This window comes from Perca fluviatilis, chromosome 24 (genome assembly GCF_010015445.1).
Source record: "Perca fluviatilis chromosome 24, GENO_Pfluv_1.0, whole genome shotgun sequence".
Lineage (NCBI taxonomy): Eukaryota > Metazoa > Chordata > Actinopteri > Perciformes > Percidae > Perca > Perca fluviatilis.
Window position 1 is genome coordinate 18,197,373 of NC_053135.1, and position 25,890 is coordinate 18,223,262.

Here is a 25,890-nt window from a genome sequence, read left to right on the forward strand (position 1 = left end):
AGGCCTTCTCACAGAAACAAAGCTCTGATGCACCTTTGATAGTCCTGCTCCTAGCTCAAAAACCCTAACTCCTATCTTTTAATGTTTGATACTGTGAGAGACATAACACCCAGCTGATCGTCCTGTCCAAGAATGGTGTGTGTGGTGTAAGAAATGTGAGGACAGCAGCTGTCTGAAAAGGGCCTGTTTCTCTTCTCCTCTTGGCATTTCTGGTAGAATTTAGTACAGGAGGCAGTGCGGCAGTTGGTGGAGATGGCTTCACTTGGAAGCTCACTGTGCCTCGTGTGAAAGTCAGATTGCCTCCCTGAGCAGATTGTTAGAAAGGGCACAAGATTTCCTACATTTTGATGTAAAAGTTATGTATGAAGAGTTAAAACTGTGTATGGTATCGCGAGGTAAAGAAAATCTAGCTTCTGCCTCTTTCCACTCTGTCAGTTGGGCCCTGCCCTCTGAGTCCGAACATTCCATCCCATACACACCAATGTAAAAATGGCAGAAAGGTATTTTTTCTCAGCCTCAATGAAGACAGATTGTGTGGTGATTGTTGGAGCTTGTATTGCAAGACAAATTTCCGTGTATACGGACAATAAAGTGCTATCTATCTATCTATCTATTATTTTAAAAAGTACTAATGGGATTTGAAATTTGAATACCAACGCTGAATGTATGAAAGATGGGGAACGTTTTAAAGTTTGAATGGAGTTTCTCGGTGAATGTATGAATGAGTAGCTAGCAGTTGAAAATGTATGAAAATCTGTCAACTTTGAACATTTTGTCCATCCGCTTTAATGGGGAAAAAATGTCCGCTAATCGTTGAAAATCTCGGAAATTATAAATGTTATGAATAATAAAAATAGTAGCACACCATTCTGAATCAAGCCGAACGTTTTGATGTATGAATGAAGTTTCTATGTTGAAAAATGTGGAAGGAGTTAATGAGCAAAAATCCGGCAGAAGAATAAGAATAAATAAAGAAACTAGAAAATGCATTTCCTGCGGAAAATGCGTGGGAATGCTGAATAGCTGAACTGCTAAAGCTAACTGGTTGAATAGCTGAAATCTGTAAGAAGAAGTTGAAATAGTGAGAATAGTTGAAAAAGGGGAAATCGTTAAAAAGTTGGCTTTAAAAGCTGAAAAATGACAAAATATGTAGAACATTGTGGAGTCTTTAGCTGAAGCTGAAGAATAGTTGAAAAAGTGGAAATTGGTTCAATAAGTTAAAGAAAGTAAGAGAGGAGGGAGGGAGGAGGGATGGAGAAAGAAGGAGAGAGAGAGAAAAAGAGAGAGAGACAGGGGAGAGAGGGAGGGATAAGGCGGAATGAGAGAGAAGGAGAGAAGAAAAAAAAAGAGAGAGACACAGAGAGAGATGGAGGGAGAAGGAGGGATGGAGAGAGGACAGAGAGAGGGAGGGAGAAGGAGGGATGGAGAGAGGACAGAGAGAGAGAGAGAAAAGAGAGAAACAGGGAGAGAGAGATAAAGAAAAGAGAAACAGAGAGAGAGAGAGGGAGAAGGCGGATGGAGAAAGGAAAGAGAGAGAGACAGAGAGAGAGAGGGAGGGATGGAGAGAGGACAGAGAGAGAGTGAGAAGGAGGGATGGAGAGAGAAAAGAGAGAGAAACAGAGAGATAGAGAGGGGAGAGAGAAGACATTCAGAGAGAGGGGAAGACCACTGTGCTGTGCTGCAGCTATTCAGAGTCCCTGAGAGCAAGCTCTCAAACAAAGCCTCACTGTGGCAACACCATAACTGCTATCAGTCAAATGACGTGATCCTGAGCATCACAAGGCCTTTGTGAACGTATCGGTATAAAATTTTTATGGATAAACGTAAAAATGTTGTCATATCAGCGATTTCAAAAAGTGGTTCATTCAGTGTTTCGCTGGGAAATATCCAGGAGTTTGATCATTGAAGCAAATGAAGAACGATATGGACATCTTGTCATTTGGAAGCTCAACCAGCCAAAAGTAAAAGGCGTATCACAAAACTGAGCAGATTTTCCCCAGATTTTCAGACAGACAGACAGAAGTGAGGCGCAAAATGATATAGACTGATGATCATAGTTAGTCTAGTTAGTTGACTCCTACAGCAAGCCTGGAGTAATCAGTAGACTGTCTGTGAAAGTGTTGTCATGGTTACTAAGGGCTTGGGCAATGTTTATAAACATCTCTTTGATCTGATAACGATAGCACCTGCTCTTAATATGTCTCCTGTAGTACACGCCAGCACTTCAGACACTGAGAGCAGAAGAAATATTTTCATTATTATCAGATATATACTGCATAGAACGAAAAAGCATCAATCTAGCTGAGATGAGATGTGAAATATATTAGGTGAAAAGAATGGGGCTGAACAAGAAGAAAGAGAGGAAAGAGAGAGGGAGAGAAAGAGAGAAGAAAGGAGAGCAGAAGAGAAGAGATGAGAAGAGAGAAGATTGTGTGTTGTGTGTGTGTGTGTGTGTGTGTGTGTGTGTGTGTGTGGGATTGTGATGTGTGTGTGTGTGTTTTTGGTGAGTGTTTGTGTGTGTGTGTGTTTTTGTGTGTGTTTCATGTGTGTGTGTGCTGTGTGTCCTTTGTGTGTGTGTGTGTGTGTGTGTTTTTGTGTGTATTTGTGTGTGTATAGCAAAAAAAAACATGAATAGCTGAATTGCTAAAGCTAAACTGGATGAATAGCTTAAAACCGTAAAAATAAGTTTAAGTAGTGAGAGTAGTTGAAAAGTCAAATAACACCTTAGCCATGGACACAATGATTGATATGCCACAGTGGGATTTGAACCCGGGCCCCCCACACCCTAGCCATGTGCCATAACCACTGCGCCATCTTCAGAACAGACAAACATCTTTCCTTTAGTATTTATAAAGCATCTCTTTGATCATTAATCCCCACACCTGATTAGTGAGAGACAGTGTGAGAGAACCCTTCAAACAATCCTTAATAAATCCACAACAGTACATGCTATCGAAACAGCGACTTGACCGTTAGAGACACAAGGCCTTTGTGAACGTATCGGTGTAAAATTTATATGGATAAATGTAAAAATGTGGGCATATCAGCGATTTTAAAAAGTGGTTCGCTGTGCCTTTCACTGGGAAAAATAAAGATGTTTTACCATTGCTGCCGATAGGGAAGAAATTGATACTCTTGTCATTTGGAAGCTTGCTGAGCCCAAAGTATAAGACATATCGCTTAATAGAGCAGAGTGTCTGAAACTAGACAAAAATACCTACGTTTTGATGTATAAATTGTGTATGCCAAGTAGATATTGTGGGCGTGAGAGCAATTTGAGAAGAAGGGACAAAGATAATTTTTTCGAAGCTTCACCCTCTAGCTATGATGTCATCCACTCTAACTCACGCAATACACACTCTGTTTAATCGATAAAATTTCCTGAAATGATTATTAAACTTAAACAGATTTTTCACAAAAACTGTAAAAGGTATCAACCTGAAAGTTAGTAGCCGGATAGCTGAATATTTTGTGAACAGTTTAAAGTTTGAATCACGTCTGTAGGTGGAAGAATGTAGGAGGAGATACATTTTGAAGCAGAGGAAGATTTTAAGGGGTTGAAGCCTGCTCTCATTGACTTTAATGTTAAAAAAAAGTGTTAAAAAGCTTAAAGTTTAAAAAAGTATAAATAGTAGAAAAAAAGTTGAAGAAGTCCCATCATTAGCTGAAAGAGGTGAACATTTGAAAAGTTGAATGGTTTAAATAGGTGAAAGTATGCAGAAGTTACAGAGAGCCAAAAAACGTACGGAAGAGGGAATAATAATAAAAAAAATAAATAAAAATAAAACCGAATAACAATAGGTGGAATGCTGTAGAACAGCATTCCCCCAATAAATAAATTTTATCGGTGTAGAATATAGATGTGAATGCCTCCAGCATTCACACCAACTAGAGAATGCAATTTCTGAAGAAATTGCGGTGTGAATACTGTATGTTGAAAGGCTGACGCTACACTGCTGATTGCTGACTTGAATTTTGTGACAAGAAGGTAAAGTAGTGAGAATATTTGTAAAAGTGGGAATGGTTTTAATAGTATGAATTACTTAGAAAAGTTGAATAATACCCAGAATGTTTGAAAATGTTGGCAGGTTTTAATTGTTTTTTGTTGAAAAAGTGGGAATGGGTGTAATTAGTTTGAATGTCTTTGAAAAGTTGAATAATACCGAGAATGTTTGAAAGATGAGAAAGGAGAATGAATGAGTCTGAAAAGCAGGAAATATGTCATATTTCTGAAGTATAATATGAATAATGTCTTTAGTATGTGGAATATCTTGTTTTTGAAAAAGGCTGAATGTCTTTTGAAAAGTTGAATAATGCCCAGAAAGTTTGAAAGATGTGGAATATAATGATTTAATATTTTTAGTTAATTTTAAGATGAAGCAGAATTTGAATGAAGAAGCAGCTAAAGGAGAATGAATGAGTTTGAAAAGCAGGAAATATGTCATATTGGGTAATCTCAATCAACTGACACACGTACAAATGCACACACACACACACACGCGCACACACACACGCGCACACACACACACACACACACACACACACACACACACACACACACACACACACACACACACACACACACACACACACACACACACACACACACACACACACGAGTGGTGATGGCGCAGTGGATTTGACAGATGCCTTTGGTGTGGGAGACCTAGGTTTGATTCCCACTGAGATACATCAACCAATGTGTCGCTGAGCAAGGCACTTAACCCCTAGTGGCTCCAGAGGTGTGCGACCTCTGACATACTGTATATAGCAATTGTAAGTCGCTTTTGATAAAAGCATCAGCTAAATTACATTTAATGTAACAATCACAGGAACTTACAAAAACACACACAGGAGGATGGTAAGATAGGAAAAATGAGAAGAAAAGGAGAGGAGGAGAAGAGTAAAGGAGGAGAGAAAGAAAGGAGGAGAGGACAAAAACACACAGGAGGATGGTAAGATAGGAAAAAGGAGAAGAAAAGGAGAGGAGGATAAGAGTAAAGGAGGATAGGAAGAAAGGAGGAGAGGACAAAACACACACAGGAGGATGGTAAGATAGGAAAAAGGAGAAGAAAAGGAGAGGAGGATAAGAGTAAAGGAGGATAGGAAGAAAGGAGGAGAGGACAAAAACACACACAGGAGGATGGTAAGATAGGAAAAAGGAGAAGAAAAGGAGACCAACAAAGGAAGAGAGGAATATAGGAAGAGGAAAAGAAAAGGAGAAGAGAAGGGAAAAGGATGACAGGAGAGGAGTAGACTAGGAACAGTAGCTTCACACCATTGGTCAACATGACAGGGACCAACTGCAGTTAAAGGTTGCTATGACGACTCTTGTCTCAGAGAGGCCTTCTCACAGAAACAAAGCTCTGATGCACCTTTGATAGTCCTGCTCCTAGCTCAAAAACCCTAACTCCTATCTCTTAATGTTTGATACTGTGAGAGACATAACACCCTGCTGATCATCCTGTCCAAGAATGGTGTGTGTGGTGTAAGAAATGTGAGGACAGCAGCTGTCTGAAAAGGGCCTGTTTCTCTTCTCCTCTTGGCATTTCTGGTAGAATTTAGTACAGGAGGCAGTGCGGCAGTTGGTGTGAAAATGTAAAAATGGCAGAAAGGTATTTTTTCTAAGCCTCAATGAAGACAGATTGTGTGGTGATTGTTGGAGCTTGTATTGCAAGACAAATTTCCGTGTATACGGACAATAAAGTGCTATCTATCTATCTATCTATCTATCTATCTATCTATCTATCTATCTATCTATCTATCTATCTATTATTTTAAAAAGTACTAATGGGATTTGAAATTTGAATACCAACGCTGAATGTATGAAAGATGGGGAACGTTTTAAAGTTTGAATGGAGTTTCTCGGTGAATGTATGAATGAGTAGCTAGCAGTTGAAAATGTATGAAAATCTGTCAACTTTGAACATTTTGTTTTTGAAAAAGGCTGAATGTCTTTTGAAAAGTTGAATAATGCCCAGAAAGTTTGAAAGATGTAGAATATAATGATTTAATATTTTTTGTTAATTTTAAGATGAAGCAGAATTTGAATGAAGAAGCAGCCAAAGGAGAATGAATGAGTTTGAAAAGCAGGAAATATGTCAATAATAATAAGTAATCTCAATCAACTGACACAGACACAAGTACAAATGCACACACACACACACACACACACACACACACATACTGACAAACACATACAGACAAAGAGACACACACACACATACAGACAAAGAGAGAGACACACACAGACAGAGAGACACAAACACACACACACAGACACAGACAGAGAGAGACACACAACCACAGACACACACACTCACATACACACACACAGACAAAGAGAGACACAAACACACACACAGACAAAGAGAGACACAAACACACACACAGACATACAGACAAAGAGAGACACAAACACACACACAGACACACACACACAGACAAAGAGAGAGACACACACACACACACACACACACACACACACAAACAGTCACTTCACAGCAACAGCTTAACATGTCAGGGATCAGATCACATGACCAACTGCAGTTAAAGTTGCCATGACAACTCCTATTTCAGAGAGTTCTTAAAAAAGTATGAATGGAAATTAAAAGTTGTATCAAACTCAGTTAATGAAAGATTATCCATAACCCTAAGGAATAATTCCCCATTAGTATAGGAGAAGGAGGAGGAGACGAGTAGGAGAGGAAGAAAGGAGAGGAGTTACACACACACACACACACACACACACACACACACACACACACACACACACACACACACACACACACACACACACACACACACACACACACACACACACACCAACAGAGGAAGAAATGAGAGGAGTTACACACACATACAGACACAGGAAGATGAGAAGAGAGGAAGAGGAGAAGAGAAAGGAGGAGAGAAGTAGAGAAGGAAGAGAGAGAGAAAGGAAATGAGTTACACACACACACACACACACACACACACACCAACAGACAGACACAGGAAGATGAGAAGAGAGGAAGAGGAGAAGAGAAAAGGAGGAGAGAAGTAGAGAAAGAAGAGAGGAAGAAAGGAAAGGAGTTACACACATAACAGACAGACAGAAACACAGGAAGAGAGGAAGAAAGGAAGTAAGGAAAGGAGATACACCCACACACACAAAAGACATAAAAACAGAGGAAGAGAGGAATATAGGAAGAGGAAAAGGAGAAGAGAAGGGAAAAGGATGACAGGAGAGGAGTAGACTAGGAACAGTAGCTTCACACCATTGGTCAACATGACAGGGACCAACTGCAGTTAAAGGTTGCTATGACGACTCTTGTCTCAGAGAGGCCTTCTCACAGAAACAAGGCTCTGATGCACCTTTGATAGTCCTGCTCCTAGCTCAAAAACCCTAACTCCTATCTCTTAATGTTTGATACTGTGAGAGACATAACACCCAGCTGATCATCCTGTCCAAGAATGGTGTGTGTGGTGTAAGAAATGTGAGGACAGCAGCTGTCTGAAAAGGGCCTGTTTCTCTTCTCCTCCTGGCATTTCTGGTAGGATTTAGTAAAGGAGGCAGTGCGGCAGTTGGTGGAGATGGCTTCACTTGGAAGCTCATTGTGCCTCGTGTGAAAGTCGGATTGCCTCCCTGAGCAGATTGTTAGAAAGGGCACAATATTTCCTACATTTTGATGTAAAAGTTATGTATGAAGAGTTAAAACTGTGTATGGTATCGCGAGGTAAAGAAAATCTAGCTTCTGCCTCTTTCCACTCTGTCAGTTGGGCCCTGCCCTCTGAGTCCGAACATTCCATCCCATACACACCAATGTAAAAATGGTAGAAAGGTATTTTTTCTAGGCCTCAATGAAGACAGATTATTTTAAAAAGTACTAATGGGATTTGAAAGTGGAATACCAACGCTGAATGTATGAAAGATGGGGAACGTTTTAAAGTTTGAATGGAGTTTCTCGGTGAATATACGAATGAGTAGCTAGCAGTTGAAAATGTATGAAAATCTGTCAACTTTGAACATTTTGTCCATCCGCTTTAATGGGGAAAAAATGTCCGCTAATCGTTGAAAATCTCGGAAATTATAAATGTTATGAATAATAAAAATAGTAGCACACCATTCTGAATCAAGCCGAACGTTTTGATGTATGAATGAAGTTTCTATGTTGAAAAATGTGGAAGGAGTTAATGAGCAAAAATCCGGCGGAAGAATAAGAATAAAGATAGAAATAAATAAATAAATACATTTTAGTGGTGTAGAATGTAGATGTGAATGCCTCCAGCATTCACACCAACTAGAAAATGCATTTCCTGCAGAAAATGCGTGGGAATGCTGAACAGCTGAATTGCTAAAGCTAAACTGGTTGAATAGCTTAAATCCGTAAGAAGAAGTTGAAGTAGTGAAAATAGTTGAAAAAGCGGAAATCGGTTTAATAAGTATGAATTTCATTAAAAAGTTAAAAGTTTATGCTAAACTGAACTGTTTGCTTTAAAGGTTGAATAATGACAAAATATGTAGAACATTGTGAGGTCTGAGTAGATTTTCTAACTGATAATGACTCACATATGCAGAAATATGAAACAAATTAATACTGTAATACTGTTAAAGATGAAAGTTGAAAAGGCTGAAAGAAGAAATATTTTTATTATCAGATATATACACTGCATAGAACGAAAAAGCATCAATCCAGCTGAGATGAGATGGGAAATATATTAGGTGAAAAGAATGGGGCTGAACAAGAAGAAAGAGAGGAAAGAGAGAGGGAGAGAAAGAGAGAAGAAAGGAGAGCAGGAGAGAAGAGACGAGAAGAGAGAAGAGAGATGAGAGATGAGAGAAAGAGAATAAAGAGAGAAGGAGAGAGAGAGGAAAGAGAGGAGAGGAAAAGAAAGATAGCAACTTTGACTAAAATAGACTAAAAAGGCTGAAAGTTTAAAGACTTTGTATTATTATCAGCCATATCCATTGCGTAGAACAAACAAGCATGACCCTAAAGAGCTGAGAGGTGGATATATTGCCTGAAAAGAAACGGGCTATATACAGTGCCTTGCGAAAGTATTCGGCCCCCTTGAACTTTTCGACCTTTTGCCACATTTCAGGCCTCAAACATAAAGATATAAAACTGTAATTTTTTGTGAAGAATCAACAACAAGTGGCACACAATCATGAAGTGGAACGAAATTTATTGGATATTTCAAACCTTTTAAACAAATAAAAAACTGAAATATTGGGCGTGCAAAATTATTCAGCCCCCTTAAGTTAATACTTTGTAGCGCCACCTTTGTAGCGCCACGATTACAGCTGTAAGTCGCTTGGGGTATGTCTCTATCAGTTTTGCACATCGAGAGACTGACATTTTTGCCCATTCCTCCTTGCAAAACAGCTAGAGCTCAGTGAGGTTGGATGGAGAGCGTTTGTGAACAGCAGTTTTCAGTTCTTTCCACAGATTCTCGATTGGATTCAGGTCTGGACTTTGACTTGGCCATTCTAACACCTGGATATGTTTATTTGTGAACCATTCCATTGTAGATTTTGCTTTATGTTTTGGATCATTGTCTTGTTGGAAGACAAATCTCCGTCCCAGTCTCAGGTCTTTTGCAGACTCCATCAGGTTTTCTTCCAGAATGGTCCTGTATTTGGCTCCATCCATCTTCCCATCAATTTTAACCATCTTCCCTGTCCCTGCTGAAGAAAAGCAGGCCCAAACCATGATGCTGCCACCACCATGTTTGACAGTGGGGATGGTGTGTTCAGGGTGATGAGCTGTGTTGCTTTTACGCCAAACATAACGTTTTGCATTGTTGCCAAAAAGTTCGATTTTGGTTTCATCTGACCACAGCACCTTCTTCCACATGTTTGGTGTGTCTCCCAGGTGGCTTTGGGCAAACTTTAAACGACACTTTTTATGGATATCTTTAAGAAATGGCTTTCTTCTTGCCACTCTTCCATAAAGGCCAGATTTGTGTAGTATACGACTGATTGTTGTCCTATGGACAGAGTCTCCCACCTCAGCTGTAGATCTCTGCAGTTCATCCAGAGTGATCATGGGCCTCTTGGCTGCATCTCTGATCAGTCTTCTCATTGTATGAGCTGAAAGTTTAGAGGGACGGCCGGGTCTTCGTAGATTTGTAGTGGTCTGATACTCCTTCCATTTCAATATTATCGCTTGCACAGTGCTCCTTGGGATGTTTAAAGCTTGGGAAATCTTTTTGTATCCAAATCCGGCTTTAAACTTCTCCACAACAGTATCTCGGACCTGCCTGGTGTGTTCCTTGTTCTTCATGATGCTCTCTGCGCTTTACACGGACCTCTGAGACTATCACAGAGCAGGTGCATTTATACGGAGACTTGATTACACACAGCTGGATTCTATTTATCATCATTAGTCATTTAGGTCAACATTGGATCATTCAGAGATCCTCACTGAACTTCTGGAGAGAGTTTGCTGCACTGAAAGTAAAGGGGCTGAATAATTTTGCACGCCCACTTTTTCAGTTTTTTATTTGTTAAAAAAGTTTGAAATAGCCAATGAATTTCATTCCACTTCATAATTGGGACCCACTTGTTGTTGCTTCTTCACAAAAAATTACAGTTTTATATCTTTATGTTTGAGGCCTGAAATGTGGCAAAAGGTCGAAAAGTTCAAGGGGGCCGAATACTTTCGCAAGGCACTGTACATGGATGAAATCACAAATGACCCTGGAGGGAGAGACAGAAGGAGGAAGGGAGAGAGGGAGTGAGAGAGAGGAAGGGAGGGAGAGAGAGAGACAGACAGAGAAGGAGTGATGGAAGGAGAGAGAGTTTGAGAAGGATGGAGGGAGGGAGAGACAGAGGGAGGGAGAGACAGAGGGAGGGAGACTAAAGGAAGGAAGGAGGGGAAGAGAGGAGGGAGGAAGACAGAGAAAAGAGAAAGAAGGAAGGAGGGAGGCATAGAGAAAGAGGGGGAGACAAGAGGGAGGGATACAGACAGAGGGAGGGAGGGAGACACAGACAGATAAGGAGACAGACAGACAGACAGAAGTGGAACACAAATGATCTAGCCTGATGATCATAGTTAGTCTAGTTAGTTGACTCCTACAGCAAGCCTGGAGTAATCAGTAGACTGTCTGTGAAAGGGTTGTCATGGTTACTAAGGGCCTGGGGGCCATGTTTATAAACATCTCTTTGATCTATTCACGACCGCACCTGCTCTTAATGTCTCCTGTAGCCCACCGCAGCACTTCAGACACTGAGAGCAAGCTCTCAAACAAAGCCTCAGACTGCCCAAACTATTACTGCTATCGGTCAAATGACGTCATCCTGAGCACCACAAGGCCTTTGTGCACGTAATGGTATAAAATTTATATGGATAAACATAAAAATGTGGTCATATCAGCGATTTAAAAAAGTGGTTCGCTGTGCGTTTCGCTGGGAAATGCAAAGAAAGTTATACAGGAGAGTGAATGACGGGAGTTGTGTTACTCTTGTCGTTTGGAAGCTCAACCAGCCAAAAGTAAAAGGCGTATCACAACACTGAGCAGATTTTCTGAAACTAGACAAAAATACCTACGTTTTGATGTATGAATTGTGTATGACAAGTAAATATTGTGGGCGTGAGAGCAGTTTACAGACAAGGAACTAAGATAATTTTTTCGAAGCTTCACCCTCTAGCTGTGATGTCATCCACTCTAAGCAAGCGCAATACACACCCTGTTTAATCGATAAAATTTCCTGAAATAATCACTAAACTTAAACAGCTGTTTCACAAAAACTGTAAAAGATATCAAACTGAAAAGATACGTTTGGATAGCTGAATATTTTGTGAACATTTTAAAGTTTGTTTGGCATCTGTAGGTGAAAGTATGAAGGAGCTGAAAATTTTGGGAGCGGAAGAGGATTTGAAGGATTTGAAGGCTGCTCTCATTGACTTTAATGTTAAAAAAAAGTGTTAAAAAGCTGAATATTTTAAAAAGTATGAATAGTAGAAAAAAAGTTGAAGAAGTCCCGTCATTAGCTGAAAGAGCTGAACATTTGAAAAGTTGAATGGTTTAAATAGGTGAAAGTATGCAGAAGTTACAGAGAGCCAAAAAACGTACGGAATAATAATAAAATGAAGAACTAGAAAATGCATTTCCTGCAGAAAATGCGTGGGAATGCTGAACAGCTGAATTGCTAAAGCTAAACTGGTTGAATAGCTTAAATCCGTAAGAAGAAGTTGAAGTAGTGAAAATAGTTGAAAAAGCGGAAATCGGTTTAATAAGTATGAATTTCATTAAAAAGTTAAAAGTTTATGCTAAACTGAACTGTTTGCTTTAAAGGTTGAATAATGACAAAATATGTAGAACATTGTGAGGTCTGAGTAGATTTTCTAACTGATAATGACTCACATATGCAGAAATATGAAACAAATTAATACTGTAATACTGTTAAAGATGAAAGTTGAAAAGGCTGAAAGAAGAAATATTTTTATTATCAGATATATACACTGCATAGAACGAAAAAGCATCAATCCAGCTGAGATGAGATGGGAAATATATTAGGTGAAAAGAATGGGGCTGAACAAGAAGAAAGAGAGGAAAGAGAGAGGGAGAGAAAGAGAGAAGAAAGGAGAGCAGGAGAGAAGAGACGAGAAGAGAGAAGAGAGATGAGAGATGAGAGAAAGAGAATAAAGAGAGAAGGAGAGAGAGAGGAAAGAGAGGAGAGGAAAAGAAAGATAGCAACTTTGACTAAAATAGACTAAAAAGGCTGAAAGTTTAAAGACTTTGTATTATTATCAGCCATATCCATTGCGTAGAACAAACAAGCATGACCCTAAAGAGCTGAGAGGTGGATATATTGCCTGAAAAGAAACGGGCTATATACATGGACATATAACATATAACATTGTGAGGTCTGAGTAGATTTTCTAACTGATAATGACTCTATACATGGATGAAATCACAAATGACCCTGGAGGGAGAGACAGAAGAAGGAAGGGAGAGAGGGAGTGAAGGAGAGGAAGGGAGGGAGAGAGAGAGAGACAGACAGAGAAGGAGTGATGGAAGGAGAGAGAGATTGAGAAGGATGGAGGGAGGGAGAGACAGAGGGAGGGAGAGACAGATGGAGGGAGACTAAAGGAAGGAAGGAGGGGAACAGAGGAGGGAGGAAGACAGAGAAAAGAAAGAGTGGGAGGAAGGCATAGAGAAAGAGAGGGAGACAGGAGGGAGGGAGACAGACAGATAAGGAGACAGACAGACAGACAGAAGTGGAACGCAAATGATATAGCCTGATGATCATAGTTAGTCTAGTTAGTTGACTCATACAGCAAGCCTGGAGTAATCAGTAGACTTTCTGTGAAAGGGTTGTCATGGTTACTAAGGGCCTGGGTCATGTTTATAAACATCTCTTTGATCTGATAACGATCGCACGATCGTGGGTCTGTGTGTGTGTCGGTCTGTGTGTATGTGTGTGGCTATGTGCGTGTGTGTAGGTGTGTGTGTGTGTGTATCTGTGTGTGTGTGTGTGTGGGGAGTGTGTTTGTGTGTGTGTGTGGGGTGTGTGTGTGTGTGTGTGTGTTTTGAGTAGTGTGTGTGTGTGTGTGTGTGTGTGTGGGGAGTGTGTTTGTGTGTGTGTGTGGGTGTGTGTGTGTGTTTTTGAGTAGTGTGTGTGTGTGTGTGTGTTTGTGTGTGTGTGTTTGCATGTGTGTCTGTGTGTGTCTTTGTGTGTGTATGTTTGTGTGTGTGTGTGTGTTTATGTGTCTGCTTGTGTGTCTCTGTGTGTGTATATGTGTGTGTGTGTTTGCGTGTGTGCATGTGTGTGAGTTTGCAAAATAAAACATGAATAACTGAATTGCTAAAGCTAAACTGGATGAATAGCTTAAAACCGTAAAAATAAGTTGAAAAGTCAAATAACACCTTGGCCAGGGACACACTGATTGATATGCCACAGTGGGATTTGAACCCGGGCCCCCCACACCCTAGCCATGTGCCATAACCACTGCGCCATCTTCAGAACAGACAAACAATGTTCCTTCAGTATTTATAAAGCCTCTCTTTGATCATTAATCCCCACACCTGATTAGTGAGAGACAGTGTGGGAGAACCCTTCAAACAAGCCTAAATAAATCCACAACAGTACATGCTATCGAAACAGCGACTTGACCTTTAGAGACACACAGCCTTTGTGAACGTATCGGTATAAAATTTATATGGATAAACCTAAAAATGTGGTCATATCAGCGATTTCAAAAAGTGGTTCGTTCAGTGTTTCGCTGGGAAATATCCACGAGTTGTAACATTGGCGCCAATGGAGAAAGAAATTGACCTCTTGTCATTTGGAAGCTCAACCAGCCAAAAGTAAAAGGCGTATCACAAAACTTGATTTTCTGAAACTATACAAAAATACCTACGTTTTGATGTATAAATTGTGTATGACAAGTAGATATTGTGGGCGAGAGAGCAATTTGAGGAGAAGGGACAAAGATCATTTTTTTGAAGCTTCACCCTCTGAGCGATGACATCATCACTCTAACCAGCCACACACACACTCTGTTTAATCGATAATATTTCCTGAAAAGATCACTAAACTTAAACACCTTTTTCACAAAAACTGTAAAAGATATCAAACTGAAAAGATACGTTTGGATAGCTGAATATTTTGTGAACATTTTAAAGTTTGTTTGGCGTCTGTCGGTGAAAGTATGAAGGAGCTGAATCTTTTGGGAGCGGAAGAAGATTTTAAGAAGTTGAAGGCGCCTCTCATTGACTTTAATGTTAAAAAAAAGTGTTAAAAAGCTGAATATTTTAAAAAGTATAAATAGTAGAAAAAAAGTTGAAGAAGTCCCATCATTAGCTGAAAGAGCTGAACATTTGAAAAGTGGAATGGTTTAAATAGGTGAAAGTATGCAGAAGTTACGAAGAGCCAAAAAACGTACGGAATAATAAAATGAAGAAGAATAAATAAAGAACAGGATAACAATAGTTGGAATGCTGTTGAACAGCATTCCCACTAATAAACTAGAAAATGCATTTCCTGCGGAAAATGCGTGGGAATGCTGAATTGCTAAAGCTAAACTGGTCGAATAGCTTAAATCCGTAAGAAGAAGTTGAAATAGTGAAAATAGTTGAAAAAGCGGAAATCCGTTTAATAAGTATGAATTTCATTAAAAAGTTAAAAGTTTATGCTAAACTGAACTGTTTGCTTTAAAGGTTGAATAATGACAAAATATGTAGAACAATGTGAGGTCTGAGTAGATTTTCTAACTGATAATGACTCATATATGCAGAAATATGAAACAAATTAATACTGTTATACTGTTAAAGATGAAAGTTGAAAAGGCTGAAAGAAGAAACATTTTCATTATTATCAGATATATACTGCATAGAACGAAAAAGCATCAATCCAGCTGAGATGAGATGTGAAATATATTAGGTGAAAAGAATGGGGCTGAACAAGAAGAAAGAGAGGAAAGAGAGAGGGAGAGAAAGAGAGAAGAAAGGAGAGCAGGAGAGAAGAGACGAGAAGAGAGAAGAGAGAGGAGAGAAAGAGAATAAAGAGAGAAGGAGAGAGAGAGGAAAGAGAGGAGAGGAAAAGAAAGATAGCAACTTTGACTAAAATAGACGAAAGAGGCTGAAAGTTTATAGACTTTGTATTATTATCAGCCATATCCATTGCGTAGAACAAACAAGCATGACCCTAAAGAGCTGAGAGGTGGATATATTGCCTGAAAAGTAACGGGCTATATACATGGATGAAATCACAAATGACCCTGGAGGGAGAGACAGAAGAAGGAAGGAGGGAGGCATAGAGAAAGAGAGGGAGGGATACAGACAGAGTGAGGGAGGGAGACACAGACAGATAAGGAGACAGACAGACAGACAGACAGAAGTGGAACGCAAATGATATAGACTGATGATCATAGTTAGTGTAGTTAGTTGACTCCTACAGCAAGTCTGGAGTAATCAGTAGACTGTCTGTGAAAGGGTTGTCATGGTTACTAAGGGCCTGGGCAATGTTTATAAACATCTCTTTGATCTGATAACGATACCACCTGCTCTTAATATGTCTCCTGTAGTACACGCCAGCACTTCAGACACTGAGAGCAGAAGAAATATTTAGAAAATAGACTAAAGAGGCTGAAAGTTTATAGACTTTGTATTATTATCAGCCATATCCATTGCGTAGAACAAACAAGCATGACCCTAAAGAGCTGAGAGGTGGATATATTGCCTGAAAAGAAACGGGCTATATACATGGATGAAATCACAAATGACCCTGGAGGGAGAGACAGAAGAAGGAAGGAGGGAGGCATAGAGAAAGAGAGGGAGGGATACAGACAGAGTGAGGGAGGGAGACACAGACAGATAAGGAGACAGACAGACAGACAGACAGAAGTGGAACGCAAATGATATAGACTGATGATCATAGTTAGTGTAGTTAGTTGACTCCTACAACAAGTCTGGAGTAATCAGTAGACTGTCTGTGAAAGGGTTGTCATGGTTACTAAGGGCCTGGGCAATGTTTATAAACATCTCTTTGATCTGATAACGATACCACCTGCTCTTAATATGTCTCCTGTAGTACACGCCAGCACTTCAGACACTGAGAGCAGAAGAAATATTTTCATTATTATCAGATATATACTGCATAGAACGAAAAAGCATCAATCTAGCTGAGATGAGATGTGAAATATATTAGGTGAAAAGAATGGGGCTGAACAAGAAGAAAGAGAGGAAAGAGAGAGGGAGAGAAAGAGAGAAGAAAGGAGAGCAGAAGAGAAGAGATGAGAAGAGAGAAGAGTGTGGTGTGTAATGTCGGGCGCGGTGTGTGTGTGTGTGGGGAGTGTGTGTGTGTGTGTGAGGGGTGGGAGTGTGTGTGTGTTTTGAGTAGTGTGTGTGTGTGTGTGTGTGTGTGTTTGTGTGTGTGATTGCATGTGTGTCTGTCTGTGTGGGTGTGTGTGTGTTTATGTGTCTTTTTGTGTGTCTGTGTGTGTGTATATGTGTGTGTGTGTGTTTGCGTGTGTGCATGTGTGTGTTTGCAAAATAAAACATGAATAGCTGAATTGCTAAAGCTAAACTGGATGAATAGCTTAAAACCGTAAAAATAAGTTGAAGTAGTGAGAGTAGTTGAAAAGTCAAATAACACCTTAGCCAGGGACACACTGATTGATATGCCACAGTGGGATTTGAACCTGGGGCCCCCACACCCTAGCCATGTGCCATAACCACTGCGCTATCTTCAGAACAGACAAACATTGTTCCTTTAGTATTTATAAAGCATCTCTTTGATCATTAATCCCCACACCTGATTAGTGAGAGACAGTGTGGGAGAACCCTTCAAACTAGCCTTAATAAATCCACAACAGTACATGCTATCGAAACAGCGACTTGACCGTTAGAGACGCACGGCCTTTGTGAACGTATCGGTATAAAATTTATATGGATAAACCTAAAAATGTGGTCATATCAGCGATTTCAAAAAGTGGTTCGTTCAGTGTTTCGCTGGGAAATATCCACGAGTTTTAACATTGGAGCAAATGGAGAAAGAAATTGACCTCTTGTCATTTGGAAGCTCAACCAGCCAAAAGTAAAAGGCGTATCACAAAACTTGATTTTCTGAAACTAGACAAAAATACCTACGTTTTGATGTATAAATTGTGTATGACAAGTAGATATTGTGGGCGTGAGAGCAATTTGAGGAGAAGGGACAAAGATAATTTTTTTGAAGCTTCACCCTCTGAGCGATGACATCATCACTCTAACCAGCCACACACACACTCTGTTTAATCGATAATATTTCCTGAAAAGATCACTAAACTTAAACACCTTTTTCACAAAAACTGTATAAGATATCAAACTGAAAAGATACGTTTGGATAGCTGAATATTTTGTGAACATTTTAAAGTTTGTTTGGCGTCTGTAGGTGAAAGTATGAAGGAGCTGAAACTTTTGGGAGCGGAAGAAGATTTTAAGGATTTGAAGCCGGCTCTCATTGACTTCAATGTTAAAAAAAAGTGTTAAAAAGCTGAATATTTTAAAAAGAATAATAGTAGAAAAAAAGTTGAAGAAGTCCCATCATTAGCTGAAAGAGCTGAACATTTGAAAAGTTGAATGGTTTAAATAGGTGAAAGTATGCAGAAGTTACGCAGAGCCAAAAAACGTACGGAATAAGAATAATAAAAAAAACGACCCAGAAAATGCATTTCCTGCAGAAAATGCGTGGGAATGCTGAATAGCTGAATTGCTAAAGCTAAACTGGTTGAATAGCTTAAATCCGTAAGAAGAAGTTGAAGTAGTGAAAATAGTTGAAAAAGTGGAAATCGGTTTAATAAGTATGAATTTCATTATAAAGTTCAAAGTTTATGCTAAACTGAACTGTTTGCTTTAAAGGTTGAATAATGACAACATATGTAGAACATTGTGAGGTCTGAGTAGATTTTCTAACTGATAATGACTCACATATGCAGAAATATGAAACAAATTAATACTGTAATACTGTTAAAGATGAAAGTTGAAAAGGCTGAAAGAAGAAATATTTTTATTATTATCAGATATATACACTGCATAGAACGAAAAAGCATCAATCTAGCTGAGATGAGATGTGAAATATATTAGGTGAAAAGAATGGGTCTGAACAAGAAGAAAGAGAGGAAAGAGAGGAGAGAAAGAGAAAAGAAAGGAGAGCAGGAGAGAAGAGACGAGAAGAGACGAGAAGAGAGAGGAGAGAAAGAGAATAAAAAGAGAAGGAGAGAGAGAGAGGAAAGAGAGGAGAGGAAAAGAAAGACAGCAACTTTGACTAAAAAGGCTGAAAGTTTAAAGACTTTGTATTATTATCAGCCATATCCATTGCGTAGAACAAACAAGCATGACCCTAAAGAGCTGAGAGGTGGATATATTGGCTGAAAAGAAAAGAACAGGCTTAATACATGGATGAAATCACAAATGACCCTGGAGGGAGAGACAGAAGGAGGAAGGGAGAGAGGGAGTTGAGAGAGAGAAGGGAGGGAGAGAGAGAGACAGACAGAGAAGGAGTGATGGAAGGAGAGAGAGTTTGAGAAGGATGGAGGGAGGGAGAGACAGAGGGAGGGAGACTAAAGGAAGGAAGGAGGGGAAGAGAGGAGGGAGGAAGACAGAGAAAAGAGAAAGAAGGAAGGAGGGAGGCATAGAGAAAGAGGGGGAGACAAGAGGGAGGGATACAGACAGAGGGAGGGAGGGAGACACAGACAGATAAGGAGACAGACAGACAGACAGACAGACAGACAGACAGACAGACAGACAGACAGACAGACAGACAGAAGTGGAACACAAATGATCTAGCCTGATGATCATAGTTAGTCTAGTTAGTTGACTCCTACAGCAAGCCTGGAGTAATCAGTAGACTGTCTGTGAAAGGGTTGTCATGGTTACTAAGGGCCTGGGGCCATGTTTATAAACATCTCTTTGATCTATTCACGACCGCACCTGCTCTTAATGTCTCCTGTAGCCCACCGCAGCACTTCAGACACTGAGAGCAAGCTCTCAAACAAAGCCTCAGACTGCCCAAACTATTACCTATCGGTCAAATGACGTCATCCTGAGCACCACAAGGCCTTTGTGAACGTAATGGTATAAAATTTATATGGATAAACATAAAAATGTGGTCATATCAGCGATTTAAAAGTGGTTCGCTGTGCGTTTCGCTGGGAAATTGCAAAGAAAGTTATACAGGAGAGTGAATGACGGGAGTTGTGTTACTCTTGTCGTTTGGAAGCTCAACCAGCCAAAAGTAAAAGGCGTATCACAACACTGAGCAGCATTTTCTGAAACTAGACAAAAAACACCCTACGTTTTGATGTATGAATTGTGTATGACAAGTAAATATTGTGGGCGTGAGAGCAGTTTACAGACAAGGAACTAAGATAATTTTTTCGAAGCTTCACCCTCTAGCTGTGATGTCATCCACTCTAAGCAAGCGCAATACACACCCTGTTTAATCGATAAAATTTCCTGAAATAATCACTAAACTTAAACAGCTGTTTCACAAAAACTGTAAAAGATATCAAACTGAAAAGATACGTTTGGATAGCTGAATATTTTGTGAACATTTTAAAGTTTGTTTGGCGTCTGTAGGTGAAAGTATGAAGGAGCTGAATCTTTTGGGAGCGGAAGAAGATTTTAAGGAGTTGAAGGCTTCTCTCATTGACTTTAATGTTAAAAAAAAGTGTTAAAAAGCTGAATATTTTAAAAAGTATAAATAGTAGAAAAAAAGTTGAAGAAGTCCCATCATTAGCTGAAAGAGCTGAACATTTGAAAAGTTGAATGGTTTAAATAGGTGAAAGTATGCAGAAGTTACAGAGAGCCAAAAAACGTACGGAATAATAATAAAATGAAGAATAAACTAGAAAATGCATTTCCTGCAGAAAATGCGTGGGAATGCTGAATAGCTGAATTGCTAAAGCTAAACTGGTTGAATAGCTTAAATCCGTAAGAAGAAGTTGAAGTAGTGAAAATAGTTAAAAAAGCGGAAATCGTTTTAATAAGTATGAATTTCATTAAAAAGTTCAAAGTTTATGCTAAACTGAACTGTTTGCTTTGAAGGTTGAATAATGACAAGATATGTAGAACATTGTGAGGTCTGAGTAGATTTTCTAACTGATAATGACTCACATATGCAGAAATATGAAACAAATTAATACTGTAATACTGTTAAAGATGAAAGTTGAAAAGGCTGAAAGAAGAAATATTTTTATTATTATCAGATATATACACTGCATAGAACGAAAAAGCATCAATCTAGCTGAGATGAGATGTGAAATATATTAGGTGAAAAAACTGGGGCTGAACAAGAAGAAAGAGAGGAAAGAGACAAGGAGAGAAAGAGAGAAGAAAGAAGAGCAGGAGAGAGGAGAGAAGAGAAGAGAGAGGAGAGAAAGAGAATAAAGAGAGGAGAGAAAGAATAAAGAAGAGAGAGAAAGGAAAGAGAGGAGAGAAGAAAGAGAGGAAAGATAGAAAAAATTAGAAAGAGAGCAACTTTGAGTAAAATTGACTAAAAAGGCTTAAAGTTTGACTGTCTGTGAAAGGGTTGTCATGGCTACTAAGTGTCTGTGATGTGTTTATAAACATGCTTTGTGTATGTGTGTCTGTGTATGTCTGCATGTGTGTGTGTGTGCTTGCGTGTGTGTGTTTGTGCGTCTGTGTGTCTGTCTGTGTGTGTGTGTCTGTCTGTGTGTGTGTGTGTGTGTGTGTGTGTGTGTGTCTTTGTGTGTGCGTGTGTGTCTGTGTGTGTGTGTGTGTGTGTGTGTGTGTGTGTGTGTCTATGTGTGTGTGTTGGCAAAATAAAACATGAACAGCTGAATTGCTAAAGCTAAACTGGTTGAATAGCTTAAATCCGTAAGAAGAAGTTGAAGTAGTGAAAATAGTTGAAAAAGTGGAAATCGTTTTAATAAGTATGAATTTCATTATAAAGTTCAAAGTTTATGCTAAACTGAACTGTTTGCTTTAAAGGTTGAATAATGACAACATATGTAGAACATTGTGAGGTCTGAGTAGATTTTCTAACTGATAATGACTCACATATGCAGAAATATGAAGCAAATTAATACTGTAATACTGTTAAAGATGAAAGTTGAAAAGGCTGAAAGAAGAAATATTTTTATTATTATCAGATATATACACTGCATAGAACGAAAAAGCATCAATCTAGCTGAGATGAGATGTGAAATATATTAGGTGAAAAGAATGGGTCTGAACAAGAAGAAAGAGAGGAAAGAGAGGAGAGAAAGAGAAAAGAAAGGAGGAGCAGGAGAGAAGAGACGAAGAAGAGAGAAGAGAGAGGAGAGAAAGAGAATAAAGAGAGAAGGAGAGAGAGAGAGGAAAGAGAGGAGAGGAAAAGAAAGACAGCAACTTTGACTAAAATTGCCTAAAAAAGGCTGAAAGTTTAAAGACTTTGTATTATTATCAGCCATATCCATTGCGTAGAACAAACAAGCATGACCCTAAAGAGCTGAGAGGTGGATATATTGGCTGAAAAGAAACGGCCTATATACATGGATGAAATCACAAATGACCCTGGAGGGAGAGACAGAAGAAGGAAGGGAGAGAGGGAGTGAAAGAGAGGAAGGGAGGGAGAGAGAGAGACAGACAGAGAAGGAGTGATGGAAGGAGAGAGAGATTGAGAAGGATGGAGGGGAGGGGAGAGACAGAGGGAGGGAGACACAGGAGGAGAGAGACAGAGGGAGGAAGACTAAAGGGAAGGAAAGAGGGGAACAGTGGAGGGAGGAAGACAGAGAAAAGAGAAAGGAGGGAGGGAGGCATAGAGAAAGAGAGGGAGAAAGGAGGGAGGGAGACAGACAGACAGATAAGGAGACAGACAGACAGACAAAAGTGGAACACAAATGATATAGCCTGATGATCATAGTTAGTCTAGTTAGTTGACTCCTACAGCAAGCCTGGAGTAATCAGTAGACTGTCTGTGAAAGGGTTGTCATGGTTACTAAGAGCCTGGCCAATTTTTATAAACATCTCTTTGATCTGATAACGATAGCACCTGGTCTTAATATGTTCCCTGTAGCACACTCGCAGCTTCAGACACTGAGAGCAAGCTCTCAAACAAAGCCTCACAGTGGAAAAACCATAACTAAGCACAGTCAAGCAATACCCGTTCGGAACGAAGTAATACCGAACTCTGTACCATTGTGTAACTGAAGGAGGCTTCTCCTGAATCCACTAGACAGAATACATTGCTCAGCTAAAAGAAGAAGTTTTACACAAAGTCAAATGTCCAGTAGATAAAGAAAAACTGAAGCCGGCGAAGACAAAAGTTGATACAGATAAGGAATGATTGGGGACACTCTAGGCTAATGTTACATCTGGCAAAGCATTATGTTTCCAACTCAAATATCCAAATGTATGTTTTAGGCTAACTATATGTCTGTAAGTTAAGCTAAAGCATTTGTTACCAAGTCAAATATCCAAATGTCACTTTTAGGCTAACTATGTGTCTCTAAGTTAAGCTAAATAATTTTGTTACCAAGTCAAATATCCAATACAGTTTTAGGCTAACTACTTGCCCAGAAGTTGCTTAACACACGTAACGTCAGACATATCGTTAGCTTAGTGCCTCCCCATTCTCTCGGCTGATTCCTCACGTCTGTAACCACTTTGGTCTTCGTGAAAGCAAATTTTTTTGGGTTGGCAGCTTTTCAAGACAAGTTCTGTCAGCACACAGCAGCTTTAAGGCATTTTTCAGTTTGCTAGCAGACACAATTGACTAGGAGGAAACCTTCACACTATACAAGTCTATTGTAGAATTGTGTCTCATATCTGTGTGTCTGTCTGTGTCTGTGTGTGTAGCTCTCTGGTTGTAGAGAGGCAGCCCTGCATGCCCACCCACCCACAGAGACCCCTGGTGCTGAAAACAGGCGTCCAGTTCACGGTCAAACTCCGGTAAGAAAAGAAAAAAAAAAAAATCTTATTTGACTGCTGCTGACAATGGACTATAATCAGACTTGAAAATTAACTTTTTTGTCTACCAGCCAAATGGCTAGTGAATGTTCAAATATTACCAGCCACTCAATAGATTACCATTGGGGGTTTTGGCTGGTGAGTGATGCAAATCTACCAGCAACTTGCATATTTCACCAGCATTTGGCTGGTAAATGGTGCTAATTTCGAACCCTGACTATAATGTATTCATATTATAAATTATCAGTGGTGGTAGAAGTATTCAGATCCTTTACTTAAGTAAAAGTACTTATACCACTCTCTAAAAATACCCTGTTACAAGTAAAAGTCCTTCATTGAAAATGTTACTTCAGTAAAAGTATGTAAGTACTCGATGCAGAACTGTAGATAGTGTAAAGGATCCAACCAGGTGAGTGTTTAATGGTCTCATCATCTCAGCTGGACTTGTAGCCGTTATATTGTTGGCTAGTTTACTTTAGAATCAAACATCAGATTTTATAAAGTACATGTGTTCTGTTTGCAGGAATCTTAACGTGTAAAGTAACTAGTAACTAAAGCTGTAACAGATGAATGTAGTGGAGTAAAAAGTCCAATATTTCTCTCTGAAATGTAGCAGAGTAGAAGTAGAAAGTGACATGAAAAGAAACGACTCAAGTAAAGTACAAGTACCTCAACATTTGTACTTAAGCACAGTACTGGAGTAAATGTACTTAAGTTACATTCCACCATAGTTAATTATTAATTACGCCTGTGGTTTGTTAGTCTTTTTGTCGGTCTATTATACAAATAACTGAAAGAACTTAAGTGCAACGACAAAATCAATTCAAATCCTCTTCCTCCTCTTTCCTCCTCTCTCTTTCTCGTCCTCCTCCTCTTTCAACTCCTCTCCATCTTCTCTGCTCCTCTATCCTACTCATCTGTCCTCCCAGTTTTCGAAGCTTTCCCAGCTTCTTTTTTTTTCTTTTTCTTCACTTCTCGATGTTTTTGTCACTTTGCCCGACATTTTTGTCCCTTTTTTCCGATGTCTTTGTCGATTCATTCTGCGTTTTTGTTTTTTGTTTTTTTTTTAGACAATATTTTTTAGACAATTTTGGTTGACAGAAGCCCAAATTTCGGATATAGAAACCTTTTGAAAATGGGTCAAATTTTAAATGAACAGGAGGGTTAAGAAAATGGTTTGTAATGCTGTTTTTGAGGGTTACAAATGTGGTTAAGTTTTAAATGTTTGTTTTTTTTAAATGTGGTTTAATTATTGTTTTTGTGATGACTGAATAAAACTACTACCACTACTAAAACTACTACTCCTCTTGTAACTTATTGTATGCCTTTGTTGTTTTATGTAGTCAACCTAATGCTTGTCTTTCTATTTTTTTATTCAGTGGTTACTTGTGTTCAGTTTATAGATTTCTCGAACTTGCCTTGATTTTATTGTGCAAATAAATAAATAGATTCAATTTGTTTTGAAGTCCTCCTCTCTCCTCCTCTCCGTCTTCAACCAAACGTCCCGTTTCAGTTGAATATCTCGCTTTCGTTTCAGGTTCCTGGTGAAGCTGCAGGAGTTCAACTACCAGCTCCGAGTCAAGGCCGTGTTTGATAAGTAAGCTGCGTTCAAAGACTTCATGTAACCTGCTGAAAGCTGTTTGAAACGTGTTTGTTTAATGAATCTCCATCTGTCCCGCAGAGATGTGACGGACAAGAAAGGGTACGTCTCAAAACCATTTTACACACATTTCAATAGTATCAAAGAGTATTTTTTATCTATTTGTATTGTATAAAGTAACCAACAACAACATGTTTATTATTAAAGGTGATCTATTATAGTTTTCCGTATTTTCTGTAATATCTATAATGTTACATTGTTGGATTTTCAAATAATGAGGTAAACCTATTTCTGGAAATCCTAGTGAGCAAAAAAACCTCAGATTTCCCTTCAAGTCCTGCGATGGTTGGCCGTCAGGTTAGTGTATCAGAGCCTTCACAATCCATTGCTAACGACAAGTAGCTGCATGCTAACGCCAGAGAAAGCTGTACTCTTGGCTGAAATGTTGTTAATTTCTCCCCAATTTCGGGTCACTTTGCTACTGAAACATGTCTGGTTGTGTAGTATTTGGTTTAAAGGCCTTTGGTGTTTTTTTCATGGTACAACGTCCTGCTCTTTACCTCGTTGCAGTCAGTCTCCGGCTGCAATGGAGATTCCAGGAGACTTGCAGAGATGAGGGATCGCTGACCAATCGGAGCAAACTTTTTTTTTTGGGAGGGGGGCTTAAAGAGACAGGCGCTCCAACTGAGCGTCTAAGACAGAGGGTGAATACAGGTGCAGCAGCCATATAGGGTTTTTTGAACATTAAAGCATGTAAACATATTCTAGTAGAATCAAAAAATACAATTATAAATCTGCAAACTGTATATAATAGGTCACCTTTAAGTAAAGCGAAGTTTGGACAATTTCAGGCGGAACAAAAAAACATTATTTAGGCTCTAAAGAATACTTGAATGTAAATACATGTT

General features: G+C 39.2%; 1 protein-coding gene across 1 annotated transcript in view; it reads left to right on the forward strand.

Moving 5' to 3' along the window:
• The window catches only part of LOC120554001 (signal transducer and activator of transcription 1-alpha/beta-like), a 49,776-nt gene that overhangs the window by 8,723 nt on the left and 15,163 nt on the right, over positions 1 to 25,890 (forward strand). Inside the window, exons 2-4 of the mRNA XM_039792550.1 lie at positions 23,193 to 23,364; positions 24,920 to 24,979; positions 25,064 to 25,084. Coding sequence (XP_039648484.1) covers positions 23,193 to 23,364; positions 24,920 to 24,979; positions 25,064 to 25,084 — 253 coding nt within the window. The remainder of the gene's footprint in view (positions 1 to 23,192; positions 23,365 to 24,919; positions 24,980 to 25,063; positions 25,085 to 25,890) is intronic.